This window comes from Vicugna pacos, chromosome 9 (genome assembly GCF_048564905.1).
Source record: "Vicugna pacos chromosome 9, VicPac4, whole genome shotgun sequence".
Taxonomy (NCBI): Eukaryota; Metazoa; Chordata; class Mammalia; order Artiodactyla; family Camelidae; genus Vicugna; species Vicugna pacos.
In genome coordinates, this window is record NC_132995.1 from 75,094,469 (window position 1) to 75,110,432 (window position 15,964).

Consider the following 15,964-nt stretch of genomic DNA (forward strand, 5'->3'; position numbering starts at 1 on the left):
AAACGTTTGGCAGTTCCTCAAAATGTTAAACCCAGAGGCATTAGCTGTCCCAGCAATCCCACTCCTAGATATGTACCCAAGAGAATCTAACACTCATGTCCACACAAACCCTATACATGAATGTTCACAGCAGTATTATTCAGAATAGCTAAAAAGTGGAAAAAAACCAAATGTCCATCAACTGATGAATGGATAAACAAAATGGAGTATATCCATACAATGAGATACATTTTAGTCATGAATAGGAATGAAGTACTGATACATGCTACAACATGAATGTACCCTGAAGATATTACGCTAAGTGAAAGAAGCCAGACACAGAAGGCAATAAAATACCTGATTCTGCTTATAAGAAATGTCCAGGATAGGGAAAATATAAACACAGAAAGTAGATTAGTGGTAGTCAGGAGCTAGAGGTGGAGGAGAGGGAAATGGAGGATGAATGCTAATTAGAATGGGGTTTCTTTTTGGGGTAATAAAATGTTCTAAAATTTGATAGCAGTGATGATTCCACATTATATGAATTAAAAAAAGACACTGAATTACACACTTTAAAAGGGTGAAATATAATGGCATATGAAGTATCTCAATAAAACTTATTTTTTAAAGTGATTCAAAACAAGCAAATTTTTAACAGGAAGAAGTCATGGGAATACCTTAACCCAATATACTTTATACTTCCCTTTTTATTTTTATACAAGAATGACAGATAATAAAAAGCTGTTTTTCAATCAGCATAAAGTAAAAATTCTGCACAAGCACCATGATTCTAGCTTAATTAATAGGGATTTTTCTCTCTTAGTGATATATCAAATAATAGCACATCTTCCAATTGTTGGCATCTGATATTTGATGAAATACAAAGAGTTGTAATAAATATCTTGGCAGGAAAAGGCATTTTTCATTTTATGTAATTATTTTGGTGTGTATTAAAAATTCTTTTAACCCTAAACTGATAGGTATTAGAATAAAGCTAAATGAGTTAAAGTTAATATAAAGAAATCTATTTAATAAATAATAATGAAGATATTCAGATATGGCAAGAAATAGTTTTGGTAACAAAATTAAGTTTAGGAAAACACATTGGTCAAACGAATAAAGTCTAAATCCCTTCCAAATATAAAATGCTTTCACAAGTTAAATTCTCATACAACCCTCATTCCCACTCCCCAATATTCTAATCACGGCAATTATTACTTCTCATTGTTCTTGTGAGATGAAGCTGTCAAGAAACAGACCATAAAGGCTTTACCTGTCATGTTTGGAACTTACAAAGAGTACAAGCTTCTCAGTATCCACAGGGTATTGGTTCCACCCCATCCCCTTTCCCCTGACCCTTTGGATACCAAAATTGAAGGACGCTCAAGTCCCTTATATAAAATGGTATAGTATTTGCATATAACCTACTTTCCCATATACTTTAAGTCATCTCTAGATTATTTATAATATCAAATGCAATGTATATGTTATGTAAATACTTGCTGCCAATGCGAGGCAAATTCAAGTTCTGCTTTTTGAAACTTTTTGGAATTTTTTTCCTGTATATTTTCAATCTGAGGTTGGTTTAATCCATGAACACAGAACCCCACAGATATGTGGGCCAACTGTATTTCTCCATCTTTTTTTTCCACCTTGGCCCAATGCTCCTGAAAATCCCACTAATTTAATTTCTACTCCCTCTCCCCCTTTCACTGAGGGGAGGAAGGGGCTATTTTTAAATATATCTCCCCATGACCTCAGATGCCATCATTCTTGAGTGGCATCTCAAGGATTGGCTGTCTCCTCTACATCTAACCATCATTGGTATGACTTGCAGCTGGCCCTGGGAGCAAAGGAAGGAAAAAACCTGAGGGTTCACCTCACAAGAAAAGTTTCTGAAAAGAACTAAGAAGGGTGAATGAGTGCTGGTGTCCTAAAGAAAAGCCTTTACATTCTGGCATCAAGAGAATCAAAAAGGAGCTAGCACCCCACATTTCATCCTAAATTAAAGCCTGCCTTGCCAGGTACCCAAGCAAGCCTCCTAATTTAACACAAATTGAAAACCTACAATATAAAAGGCAAAGCCCAAGAAAACAGACTCCAAACAAAACAATCTAGGGAACAGCTGAGAACTTAAAGTCTAATTAGAATATAAAGAAAAAAAATCAAGGATATGCTGCATCCAAAAATTGAAAATATGACGATGTAAAAAATGAACAAGGTCCAAGAATGAGCTCCCTGAAATTAAAAATATGATTCAGAAAACCTTAACCAAATTGAAAAAATTAGTCAATGAAAATGTCCCCAGATTATTTGTGGGAGCAGGTAAATGATCAAGGAAATGGAAATATAAAAAGAGGCCTTCAACAAGAGAGAATACATATGACAAAAAAATTTTTTTTGATCCATGTATACATTTTCATTTCCAAAAATTAGGTCTGTTTTGCATACCGCTCTGTAATATGCCTTTTTAAAAATTTAATATATTAGAAACATCTTTCTACATCTAGAAATACACTTTCATAGCATCTTTTTATTTATTTTTGCTAGTTAATGTTTATTTTCCATTGAGGTATGATTGACATAACACTATATTAGTTTCAGATATACATGATTTGATATTTGTATATATTGTGAAATGATAATAAAAGTCTAGTTAACATCAGTTAGCACTAAGTCTACTTAACAGTAAGTCTAGTAAACACCAGTCACCAGTTATAACTTTTTTTTCTTGTGACGACAACTTCTAAGATCTATTCTTGGGGGAAGGGAAATTGCTCAGTGGTAGAGTGCATGCTTAGCATGTATGCATTCCCGGGTTCAATTCCCAGTATCTCCATTAAAAAAATAATAATTAAAAAAAAAAAGACCTACTCTCTTAGCAACTTTCACATATGCAATATGGTATTATTAACTACAGTTACTATGCTGTAGATTACATCCCCATGACTTTATTTTATAACTGGAAGTTTGTATCTTTTGACCCCCTCCACTCATTTTGTCCAACCCACACCCACACCCCACAACTCTGGCAACCATCAATCTATCATGTATCTCTGAGCTTGCTTTTTGTTGTTCTTGTTTTAGACTCCACATATAATGAGATCATTTCTCTGATTTATTTCACTTAGCATAATGCCCTAGAGGTCCATCCATCATGCTGTCAGAAACTGCAAGATGTCATTCTTTTTTTTTAATGGCTGAAAAATATTTTGTTACACACACACACACACACATACCCCCCTCATTATCTTTATCCTTTCATCCATTGATAAGACACTCAGGTTGCTTCCATGCCTTAGCTATTATACATAATGCTGCAAAGAACATAGGAGGTATGGTATATACAGTTAACCCTTGAACAACTTGGGGGTTAGGGGTGCCAACCAACCCCCACTCCCACTGTATTACATAATCAAAAATCTGAGTGCTGTTTATCTCTGCCTCAAAAACAAAGGAACTTGACACAACATTGTAAACTGACTATACCTCAATAAAAAAAATCAGAAATTAAAAAAAATAAAAAGCAAAAAGAAAAGAACTGATAAATGACTCACCCAAGGTCAAGAAGCTTTAACAGTCTGGGTAGAATCATGACTCAAATTCTAGTTCTTTTGATTCCACATATTGGGAACTCTAATCAAACACAAACTTTTCCTCACACTTAGTTAATTTAAAGATCTGTAAAATAAAAATACAGGCACTATATTTACTGGAAAAATCCACATATATAGGTGGACCCACACAGTTCAAACCTGTGTTGTTCGAGTCAACTCTATATCTTTTCGAGTTAGTGTTTCCATTTTCTGGAAATAAATATCCAGAAATGGAATTGCTGAATCATATGTTAGTTCTATTTTTAATTTTATGAGGAACCTCCATACTGTTTTTCTTACTGGCTGCACCAATTTACATTCCCACCAAGGAATATAAAGTGTACACGAGTTCTCTTTCTCTACATCCTCACCAACACTTGTTATTTCTTGTCTTTTTGGTAATAGCCTACCTAACAGATACGAGGGATTATTTTTTAAATAATAATGAAAGAAAATTTCCCAAGGCTGAAAGGAGACAGAATTTTCAAAACGATAGGACTTTCAAAGTACTGATTTTCAAAAACCCCAAATTTGCATTAAACTGCGTAACACTGAAAACAGAAGACCCCATAAGCTTCCAAAAAGAAAAATCATTACCTACAAAAGAATGAGAATCAGACTTAGACTTAAGAGCAACACTAGATTCTAGAAGACAATGGACTGCCTCAAAATTGTGCAGAAAAATAAAGTTCAAACTAGAATTCCATACCAAACTAAACTTGAAAAAAATGAAGGCATATAAAATAAATAAGATCTCAAGCCATGATTTGAGGCTCTGGCTCTAGCAAAATGAGAAAGTATCCTCCAAGAAAGAAAAAATGTGGAATGCAGGAAACAACACACCCAACCCAAGACAGCCACATAGAGAAGTCTCATAAGTCAGCCATGAAAAAAAATCTAGAGAGCAACCAGTCTGGATTAGAGAGGGGGGAAGGGAGGAGAGAGGGTTCCAGAGAGAGGTGTTTGAGGAAAAAAGGAGGATTTAACAGACTAGACAGTATGAGACACCAGAAAAATTTATCGTAAAACAAAGGCAGATAAAACATGAAAAAGTGTTAGAAATTTTAAGGGAAAAAAATGTTACAAGAAAGGAACTGTAATCATGATACTATTTGGTGCTATAGACAATAATATTTACTTGGTCAAAATCACATAAAAGCTGTTTATTAATTTTTAATCTTTAGAATCAACCCATAAACAAAGCACAGATAATCATGGTTAATAACAGAACACTAAATGTTGTCAAAATTTAAAACAGAAAAGCAAAGTAAAGATGACAAAAATTAGAGGTGGGAGGAGGAAGAAAAACAAACATAAAGAAAGGGGCTTTTATTATAATACTCGTCTTACAAGGTGGAGGAATGAAGTGTCAATAGATGGAATACGAAAAAAATAAAAATTTTAAAAGCTATGTTAAAGAAAAATAACAAGACACAAGTCAGAGAAATCAAATCTTTAAGGGAAAGACTAGCCTTGAATCAAAGAAAGTACATTTATTCTGATGTGAGGATGGGTACATTTATATTTAAGTTGGTAGATGCGAAGACAGGAAGTGGAAGCCGCTCATGTTTGACAGCCTCAGATTTTTTCCATGAAGAGACAAAAATCTGCTTAAGGAGAGGGCAGGAATGCCAAACACCCTGCAATGCATGAAACAACCCTAACTCCCTAAAGAAACAGACTAGAGTAGCAAGTCTCAAGGTACAATCCCTGGGGATATACAAAGTCTACAAAGTCATAGCTGATTTCAAAATGATATTAAGACATTACGTACCTTCTTCACTCATTCTCCCACAAGTCTAGAGTGGAATTTTTGAGAGGCTAAATAATATGTGATGATTTTGCTCTTAAGATGAATGAGGTGTGCACATATGTTCTTATTTTTAAAGTTTCTTAGTTTTAAATTCTAATCAGCAAATATGACAGGGATAAACCACGTAAAGATTCTTGAGGTCCTCAATAATTAAGAGTGTAAATGGGTTCTGACACCAAAAAATTTGAGAATCACTAGTTTATACTATAAGAATATTTTAAACTTTTAATCTTTACAAATAACCACTTTTGCTTGTTCCTCTCTACTGAACAGCAATAGAACTCTTAAAAAAGGAATAACATCAAATTCTGCAGCCTGTTTTTGAAAAAGAAAAATGTAAGAGACGGATTTAAACATAAAGTGGAAAAAACTATGAGACCTAGGAAAAAATATTTTAAAAGACATTCAGGAGAAACTTGATTTGGAGAATTTTATCCCCCTTGACAATTCTCATTATTAACTTATTTCATCTAGAATCTTATTTTGGTTTTCTTCTTCTTCTTTTTTTTTTTGTGTGGAAGTACTGCAGATTGAACCCAGAACCTTGTGCGTGCTAAACACACACTCTACCACTAAGTTACACCCATTTCCCCTTTATTTTAGTTTACAAAGTTCTTAGAAAGTCATTTACTTCCTACCTAATGAAAAATAAATAAACCCCTCCTTATAATATCCCTAAATAAAACGATCATCTAGCCTCTGTTTAAACACTTCCTGAAAGAATTCTCTATCTCACAACACCTAAATGTGATTTTATAAAACATTTAACAGTTCACAAGGTTCCCAGACTACAAAGTTCCATTAACAACTAACCACCTATTTATTTATTTATTTATTTATTTAATTACTTACTTACTTACTTACTTATTTATATTTTGGGGGGAGGCCATTAGGTTTATTTATTTCTTTTGAACCCAGGACCTTGTGCATGCTAGGCATGCACTTTACCCGAGCTATACCTTCCCCCTCCTAATCACCTATTTAAAATATTTTAAATGAGTGTGATGGAAATAGTACTAAAATATTTTTCTTTTTCATTTCAAGTATAAAAAACATTCCTATTATTAGTTTTTCCTTTGTATGGCTCTTAGCAATGTTTTAATAAAAAATGGTAAGTTTCTAATCTTGATCCTAGAACAAAATCTAGTACTTATTAACCCTGGCAAAACAAAATCAAGAGAGAAAAATTTTAAAACACAAAAATATACGAAAGCTCGCACCAAACCTCTCAAATTAGAATCTCTAGGGTGTGAGTTCTAAGAAATTGGTCTCGTTTGTTTTGGTTCTATTTTTCGGTCTTTAGCTAGCTCTATGGGTAATTCGGGCACTCATCTGATGTCAGTTATAACAGTTAATGCTGGTCATCCCAAAACTCCAAGGACCTGTATTTTTCAAAATTTAACTAAACATGGTTTTCAAAACATTTAACATTTAGTTCAGTAACACTTCTAAATATATTATACTCAACAGGGTACGTGGTAGGTAGGTAACATGTCATAATTATGAATAGGGCAAAATAAGTTATTCAGTATTAAGACATCCTTATTATCTGGAGAGGAAGGTTGTATGGGGTGTTTTTAGTGCATAGGCTTCATCATAAGTATACATGACTCTCTTGTTCTCTATAACAATTCTTCTGGAAAAAAATTTTGGAAAACAACACTATAAAATTATATTGCACCTAGAGTTTTATAAAGTGCTTTCTCCTTGACCCTCCCAGAAATCCTGTGTATAACACAGGCAGATAATATCCCATTTTATAGGTAAAGAACCTCAAATAGCTGCAGAGCTAGCAGATTAGGTGAAGACCCAAATCTTCGGAGTATATATTCAGTACTTCCCATTAGACAACTGTGTCTTTCCACTCCACCCACCACCACAACAAAAAAGTTGTGGGAGTTTTTTCTGCAATATAAACTTCACTAGTAAGGGTAGAGAAAAACAAAAGCTCATCTTTAGTTTGTTTTTATAACGTGGCTGACTGAAACCAAACAAACTGGACCCTGTTCTTATGCCTGCTTTTGTCCACTTTGTTCCCCTAATTTTTATTTTTTAACTAAACATTTTAACGAGATAATTGTAGATTTATATGCAGTTATAAGAAATAATAGATTCTGTGTAACTCTTACCCAGTGGTAGCATCTTTGAAAACTACAGAGTAATATCACAACCAAAAATATTACCATCAGTACAGTCAAGATATCAATATTTCCATCATCACAAGAATCCCTCATATTCCCTGCTCCCCTAATTTTTAAATCCTCATCTTAAGCAACATTTGGAAGGTATACTCATTAAGTCCCTACTCAGTTTTATCTATTCGAAATTTGAGAACTGTATTCATAACCCGTTAAAAAAACCTTTACATTACATAAAGTATTGGTTAGGATTGCCACGATATAATGTAAGATTCTTCAGCCACTACTACAACAATATCCTTTGCAGAGTGGGATTTTTCAAGCTAAGACTGCAGTTCTAGTTTTACAAAACAAAAATTTTAACAGATATACATACTTCATGATTCCATTTATATTAAGTTCTATTCAAAATTAAAGTGAACAGTTTTATGAAGAGGAAGGACTAAGAAAGGCTACATGTGGCTTCCTAGAAAGAGAGAACTATTCTATAACACAATAGGTGTATAAGACACAGTTATATCCATTTGTGAAAACTGTACTGGTATTAGGCAATGGTTTCATCAAAAGAACAAGCACAACAATGAAAAAGGGATAAATTAAACTTCATCAAAATTTAAAACTTTTGTGCTTCAAAGGACACCATCCAGTGAAAAGACAACCCACAGAAAAGGAGAAAGTAACTGCAAACCATACATCTGATAAGGGACTTGTATCCAAAATACATAAAGAATGCGTACAACCCAACAATAAAAAAATAAATAATCCAATTTTTTGAAATAGGCAAAGGACCTAAATAGACAGTTCTTCAAAGAAGGTATGCAAAAAGCCAATAACTACAGGAAAAAGATGCTCAACATATTAACCATCAGAGTAATGCAAATGAAAACCACAAGACACCACTGCACACCCACCAGAATGGTTACAATCAAAGAGATAGACAAGTACAGTCAAGGACGTGGAGAAACTGGAAGCCTCATAGTTGTAGGTGAGGCTATAGATGGTACAGGGTCAAAATGTCAAACACAGAGGTATTAGCTGACCCAGCAATCCCACTCCTAGATATGTACCCGAGAGAAATGAAAGCAGGTGTCCATACAAACCCTGGACACGAATGTTCATAGCAGCATTATTTAGAATAGCCAAAAAGTGGAAAAAACCCAAATGTCCATCAACTGATGAATGGATAAATACAATGGGAGTACATCCATACAATGAAATATATTTTAGCCATAAAAAGAAATTAAGTACTGATACATGCTACAGCATGAATGTATCCTGAAAGCATTATGCTAGGTGAAAGAAGCCAGGCACAAAAAGACATAAAAATGTATGATTCCATTTATATGAAATGTCCAGGATAGCCAAAATATAAACACAGAATGTAGGTTAGTGGTTGCCAGGGATAGGGAAGAATGGAGAGTAACTGCTAAAGGATAGACTTTCATTTTGAGGTCATGAAAATGTTCCAAAATAAGATAATAATGATGGATGTACAACTCTGAATATACTAAAAATCACTGAATTGTACTTTAAAAGGGTATTATGTGTGAATTATGTATAAATATAATATGTGCATTGTATCTTAATAAAACTATTATTAGCAGTGTAGAGTTAGGATTTGTTTGTTATAATACATGTAAATTTTACCTCAAAAACCTTTAAAAAATAATAAAAATAAAGGAGTGGGGAGTGGGTAGAAGTACAGGTGAAACAAGCAAGGATACAAAAAAGTTCATTATATTATATATCAATAAAAAATGTTAAAAAAAGTTCATTATAATTTTGTTCATTTTGTATATGTTTAAAATTTTTTATGTGTAAAAGTAACAAAATTCTTAATAATAGCCAAGTAAAATAATTTTTCTAACATACATTTTTGTTGTTTTTTTTTGACAAAGGAAACAAAAATCTTGTATTTTAAAAAGACCAGAGACACTGCTACCTTCATTATTCTTTTATGATGTTACATAAAAATAGAGATATGACAGAAACATGGTGTGTCGCAAAAATACTTCATCTTAAAAATGTACAGAGAATTGAATCTCCTTAGTTCAAAGATAGTTCCTTACCCTTGGGTTCCTGTGGTTTCCATGGTTGATGGGTGACACAATTTCTAATAAATGGATGTAATAATACTGTGCTATCCAACACATCAGCTACATGTGGCCATTTTAAATTATAAATTTAATTCTCAGTCTCACCAGTTACATTTCTTGCGTTCAACATCCACATGTACCTATGGCTACCATACTGGATAGAGCAGATATAGATAACTGCCATCACTGAAGAAAGTTCTATATGACAACACTACTCAAATACATAAAAAAATCCACAGGGAAACTTCCATATTCCAATTTAGGTGTTGTTATCCTGTATTTTGCTGCAAGAAACAAATCCTGAAGAACAGGGGAAATAAAGCATAAAAACATCAACCAAAGAATATCATTCATGGAAGTTTAGACTAACTAAAACTACAGGTAAATTTCACTTTCAAAAACACCAACCTACAGATTTTGGCCATAGCAACTCCTCAAAGGCAAATCTCCCCATCTGTTAAATAGATTATCACTATACTGCCAGTTTCCTAAAGTCAGATGTAAAGATTACGCTGAAATATTAATAATTATCCTTTCAGTCAAAGATCTAATGAAAAGATATGTTTAAAAGTATAATCCATGACATCAAAGAGCTTATGATCCATAGCAAAATATACAGAATAAAATTCCTTTCCTAGTTGAGCTTTGAGGTAACAGATATAATTATATTTTGTTTCAGCTAGAAAAAAAAGTTTAAACAGATTTCCATACTTACAGACCTAAAACTGTGTGTGCATTTCATCCTGATAGGTATAGATTTCCGTTAATGCCCAGTAACATGAATATGCAGTATCAGGAAGCAGGTGCACTCTTAATTCAAATATTTTAGAATATTTTTAGCACTTTAAAAAAAACTGAAGTTGAGTAAATTTTAAATGTGAATTCAAATAGACTTTTATATTTAGGAGCCTAAAAAAACAAAAACAAAAAGTTTCACCTTGTACTCCCTTTGCAAACTATCACTACAAATGCTTGGAGTGTAGCACTCCAAATACCAAGAATAGAATAGAAATTTAAAATCAACTCTTTCCTTGCCAAAGCTACTGGGCACATAAAGCTGTTAGTCAAAATGGCTTCATTTAAAGCATTTCAAATCCCTGAAAAGGTCACTAAGAATTTAAGCACATTTTACTTTAGCCACATTACTTTTAAATTCACTGTCGTTGCAGTCCACAGCCCAAAAAAGGAATTCTCGAGAGAATGAAAACATGGAAATTGAAACCAGCCTGTAGGCAAGGTATACAGAAGAGTCACATGGAATCAATCTGAAGGAGAAAGTAACTACCACCGCAGCATCTGGAGTCAAATTAAATCAAGCACTATTTACATATTTCTAGTTCTATACTGACCTCACATCTCACATGGTGCTTTCTTATGTTATACACAGGCCTACCTAGGTTTCCATATTTCCATCAGTAAATGGGTTCTACCTATAACCAAAGTTAGATGTTTTAAAGCATAGAACAACACTCCGTATCCCTTTCCCCATTGTTCACGAACCCTCACTGTTCGTCAAATCACCCCGATAAATCCATCGGTTCCCTCTAGTTGCTTCCAAAGAAAAAAATCTTGCAACCAAGGACGCCAGACTGTAAAACACAGAGTTAAGAGTTCTGGCACTACTGAACATGTTAAGAAATCCTGGCAAATTATTTAACATCCCTTAAACCGTAATTACCTCAGTTGTAAAAATGAATACGATAATACAAATTTACAACCGAGCAGGCATATGAGTTAAATTTAATTAAGCAGAATTGCCCCAGATTTTTGGTGGTCTCCGAATATAAGGCCCCACTCCCCTACAGCACACTTTCCCTCCCACTTCTTCCCTTGAAGCTCTCAGGGTTTGCTCTCAGGGTCTACTTAGTGTCGCCCTTATCCTCGTATTCCATCGTGCCCTTCCACTCTACCCCCATCTCCAAATCCATCCAATTCCACCACCCTCCGGTTCCAAGCTGCTACTTCCCTTTGCGCCCCCCCCCCCAGGTTCCAGGCAACCCCTTCACTCTGGTCCCCACGTCCCCCTCAGTCCCCATTTCCTAACGGCTCCTCCCCTAGGTTCCCCACCCCCTCATCACCAGGTTCATCCTGCCCCTCCAACCGTCTCCCGCCCCCAGGTTCCTTCCTGCCCCTCCAAACACAGCTTCCCCGTCTCAACGTTTCATCTCGTTCCTCCAACCGACTTCCCCAAAGTCCTGCTCGCTCCTTTAGTCCCTATTTTCTCCAGTGCCCACCCAACTGACTACTCCTTTCCATCCATTCTTTTCAATATGTACACATATGCAAGGCACCCCCATACACACACTGGAGCCCCCACCCCCACCGCAATCCTCCATCTTTCCCTTTTATACTTGCTTCCTTTCTTCCTCCTCCCCACCCCCTCCACCTCCTCCGGAAGAGCCTGGTTCCCAGGCCAAGGTCTCTCACCTCATTCGGTCACTTCAGTGGTGCCAACCGCTTCATACAGGAAAAAACAACCAATCACGACCCCTTGGGCGCTTCCCCTGCGAGTCCAAGCACTTACTGGGCACCCGCCCCACCGGGCACCCCGCACAGACACACGAACAAACCGAGGTCGTGGAGACGAGGGCTGGGGGTAGAGTGAGCGTTCTTAACCGGCCTCAGACAGAGCCCACTTCACTGCAACCCTTCGCCATTTTGGTTTCCCGCGGACTGCCGGTGCATTCTGGGAGCGCGGAGCGGCTCCGACGCCGAATGGCAGCTCTCCAGGGCCGCGAGGGGGCGGGGACTGCGCGGCGAGCGCGGAAGGACACCGCTCCCTGCGTCCCCGGCCGGAGCTGAACAAAGAAGGACTCTTTAACTGTGCGTGGGACTAAGTCCTTCCGCCGCCGGCGCTAACACAATAGTGAGCGCCGCGCTGCGGCCGCTCGGCTCCTGCTGCTGCTCCTGTTCTGAGGAGTGTGTCGTGACGAACTTGCACAGTGCATGTTCTTTTCCTCACAGGGGGACGGTGCTCCCTACATCTTGCCCTGCTGACTTCCTTTCTGTGGAGAAAATGTTAAATAATGCACGTTTCTTCTGTCTTCAGCCTGAGGCCTGCCTTTGGAATTTCCGTCAGCGGATGTCAGAATTGTGTTTTGTTCGGCGATTATTGTCCAGCCCCAAATTCCTTCCTACCAGGAGCTGCTTGTGTGGAAGGTTTTCAGACTTTTTTCCCTGACGATGAAAGGTTTCTCTGTTTATCTTCTTTGCAAATCCTTGCTAATTGTGATGAAATCTGAGAATAATCTCGTGCAAAGTGGTTTATTTTAGGAATACAGAACTTTTTCGTGCTGAGGCAGACCCTTAGCCTGCCAGCCGGTGCTCGGCTGCCGACAGGTCCCCAGTGACAGAGGGCATGCTTGTCTCTGGCGTCCTTAGATAAAACCCAGCTCCTCTTAGTGCCGCATGGGATGCCTTTGCTTATAACTTTATGAAAATATTTAAAAAATCATTTTATATTTTGTCTCATATTACATCACAGGGATAATTAATACCATGCTTTTTTCTCTCTCTGAAAAAGTATCTCTTGTGGCCTAACCTCACTTTGCTCATATTTCAAAAGGAGTTCTCCTCAGCCTTTGATCTCAGGATTTGGCAGATAAACACGTTCATTTTAACAACACCGTTTTAGTCATACCCTTGTGCTTCTCCTGACTAATAGTCTTAATCAAATTTTTAGTCTGTCGTCTTTCTACAGCTTCACTCTGTTACCTTTCAGGTTTCGCATAGTTTCTCGTAAACTTGTCTTCGATGCCCTTCATAATTTTGGTTGAGAGGATGACTTTAAAAAAGTAAATGCTGTTCAAAAATGGATAAAGATAATTACACAAGCAAGTATACTTGCTATGCAGGTAAGCCCAATAATAGAAGATCAGTTGTTGAGAACGCTTGGTCTAAATTCTCTTCAGCATTTCTCTCAAGCGGTCATCAAGCCTAAACTTCAGCGTCTTCAGGGGTTCAGTACCACAGAGGCGGTCATTTCAATTTCACAAATGCTAACAGAAAATTCTTCTTTATATAAATGTAATCTGACTTCCTATAATTTCCATTTACTGGTCTAACTTTTGGCCTCTTTAGCTGCAAGACAGTGTTCTAATCTCTTATACATTAGAGAAGTAAATGATACCTGTCTTTCTGGAACAAAAAAAAAAGCTTGCTGTTTTCCTGTGTAAACATATGAATACAAAAATGCAATCATTTAAGGAAGCCAGGTACTCAGAGAATCAAGGACACTGAGGGGATCAGAAATATACAAAGAATTCCTGTAATTGTGGTCTTTGAAATTTTTGTTAACTAAGCAACATGCAATGATTAGAACCTTAAGAAGAAACAAATGTCAAGGCCCTCAGGGGTACAAAACAAAATAACTTCAGAGTCAACTGTACCCTTTATTGTTACCTATTTCTGTGATAGTCATAAGGGTTGTTCGCAAAAATTCTGGTTCTTCTTCCTTCCAGACAGAGTAAAATTGTACTCCTTTGCACCCTTGAAATTAGGCATGGACATGCAACTTGCCTTTACCAATAGAAGGGAAGGGGAAATGAATCACTTTCTAGGAAAATCTTTTAAGAGGCAGAGGCACATTCTGTCGCACCCCCAACCCCCCGTTGTGATCCTGGAAGCATGTGTTGAAATAGAACATCTGTCACTTTGAGTCCCTAAATGACAACAAGCAGAGGCTAAAATTGTACAACCATCACCACAATCCAATTTTAGAACATTTCTACCACCCTAAAAATAATTCATTATGCCCAATTGCAATCAATTCCCATTCTGAGTCCCAACCCCAGGCAATCTGTCTCTGTAGATTCGCCTTTTCTGGCCATTTCATGTAAATGGACTCATACAATAAGGTAATCTTTCAGTCTTTTTTTTTTTTTTTCACCCGACGTGATGATTTTGAGGTTCATCCATGTTGTACCATGTGTCCCTAGTTCTTTCCTTTATATTGCTGAATAGTACTCCATTGTATGAATGTACTATATTTTTTTTATCTGTTCACCAGTTGATGCACATTTGCATTGTTTCCGGTTTAAGGCTATTATGAATACTGCACCTATGAACATTTGTGCACGAGTCTTGTGTAGAACTTGTTTTTATTTTTCTTGGATAGATTCCTAGAAGGGGAATTACTGCATTGTATGGGAAGTTATGTTTAACCTTTTAAGATATTGCCAAACTGTTTTCTAAAACATGAGCAATGTGGGAGGGTTCCAATTTCTCCATATCCTCACCAATACTTGTTATTATCTTTCTTTTGTATTTACTCATTCCAGTGGGAGTAAAGTGGCCTCTCTTTGTGGTTTCAATCTGTATTTCCCTAATGGCTAATGATGTGAAGCATCTTTTCATGTGCTTATTAGCCACTCATATCTTCTTTGGTGAAGCATATATTCAAATCTTTTGCCTGCTTTTTAACTGGGCTGTTCAAGTTTTTATCAAGTTGTAAGAAGTCTTTATATACCCAGATATAAGTAGTTTATCAAATACATGATTAGCAAATATTTTCTCCTAGTCTACTGCTTTTCTTTTCATTTTCTTAATGGTGTTTTTTGAAGCACAAAAGTTTCTTAATTTTGATAAAGTCTAATTTATCTTTTTTTAATATGCTTTTGATGTTATACCTAAGAACTCTTTGCCTAATCCAAGATCACAAAGATTTTCTATTCTGTTTTCTTCTGGAAGTTTTGTAGGTTTAGCTCTTACATTTAAGTCTATGATCCATTTTGAGTTAATTTTTGTGTATACTGTGAGGTATGGACCTATATTCTTTTTGCATGTAGATACTTAGTTAGAGAAATAAACTCTTGTGTTAAGTCACTGCAATTTGGAATTGTTTGCTACCCAGCATATTTTAGTCTACTCTGACTGAAACAATATAGATATGTTAATATGTAACAGAACTCAATAGTAACATTGAATTCTCTACCAAAATCAAACCCAAAAATGAAAAATACAAAAATTTGAGCAGGATGTTCAAAATATTAGTTAATTCTCAAAATTTATAATTGAAAAGTCACAGGGAATGTTATAAAATACTATGTTTATAAACCTGCAAGCTCTCAGGTATTAGCTATTACTTTCTGTGGAAAAAGGCTAGAAGTCCTTTCACATTGTTCATTATGCAGAGTTAGCAATGCAAATAAGCAGGCAAGTCAGAGATGTCAAAGAAACATTCTCTGTCCTCACAGAGTTTGCTTTCATTGGTCTGAAAAAGGAAATAAATCTGAAACATCAAAAAAAAAGTTTTGATAATAATCAGATTAAAAAAGATTTATTGAAATTCCTTTCCTTTTTATCCACAGCTTAAACCTCCATACATAACATGAACATTGCTTT

General features: G+C 36.0%; 2 protein-coding genes across 5 annotated transcripts in view; one reads left to right on the forward strand and one right to left on the reverse strand.

The window, feature by feature from the left end:
• Positions 1 to 12,339, reverse strand: part of MTF2 (metal response element binding transcription factor 2) — a 57,626-nt gene extending 45,287 nt beyond the window's left edge. Inside the window, exons 1-2 of one of the 4 annotated variants that reach the window (XM_072968209.1) lie at positions 12,050 to 12,295; positions 3,537 to 3,660 (exon numbers count right to left, since the gene is read on the reverse strand). In XM_072968209.1, the coding sequence (XP_072824310.1) occupies positions 3,537 to 3,574 (38 nt within the window). In that variant the 5' untranslated portion in view covers positions 3,575 to 3,660; positions 12,050 to 12,295. Of the gene's footprint in view, positions 1 to 3,536; positions 3,661 to 12,049 lie in introns of all 4 variants that reach the window. The other 3 variants (XM_006197326.4, XM_072968210.1, XM_072968211.1) reach the window with 3 other exon arrangements.
• Positions 12,340 to 12,505: 166 nt separating this feature from the next.
• Positions 12,506 to 15,964, forward strand: part of DIPK1A (divergent protein kinase domain 1A) — a 173,533-nt gene continuing 170,074 nt past the window's right edge. Inside the window, exons 1-2 of the mRNA XM_072968213.1 lie at positions 12,506 to 12,812; positions 13,344 to 13,476. The gene's annotated coding sequence lies outside the window, so the exon portion shown is untranslated. The remainder of the gene's footprint in view (positions 12,813 to 13,343; positions 13,477 to 15,964) is intronic.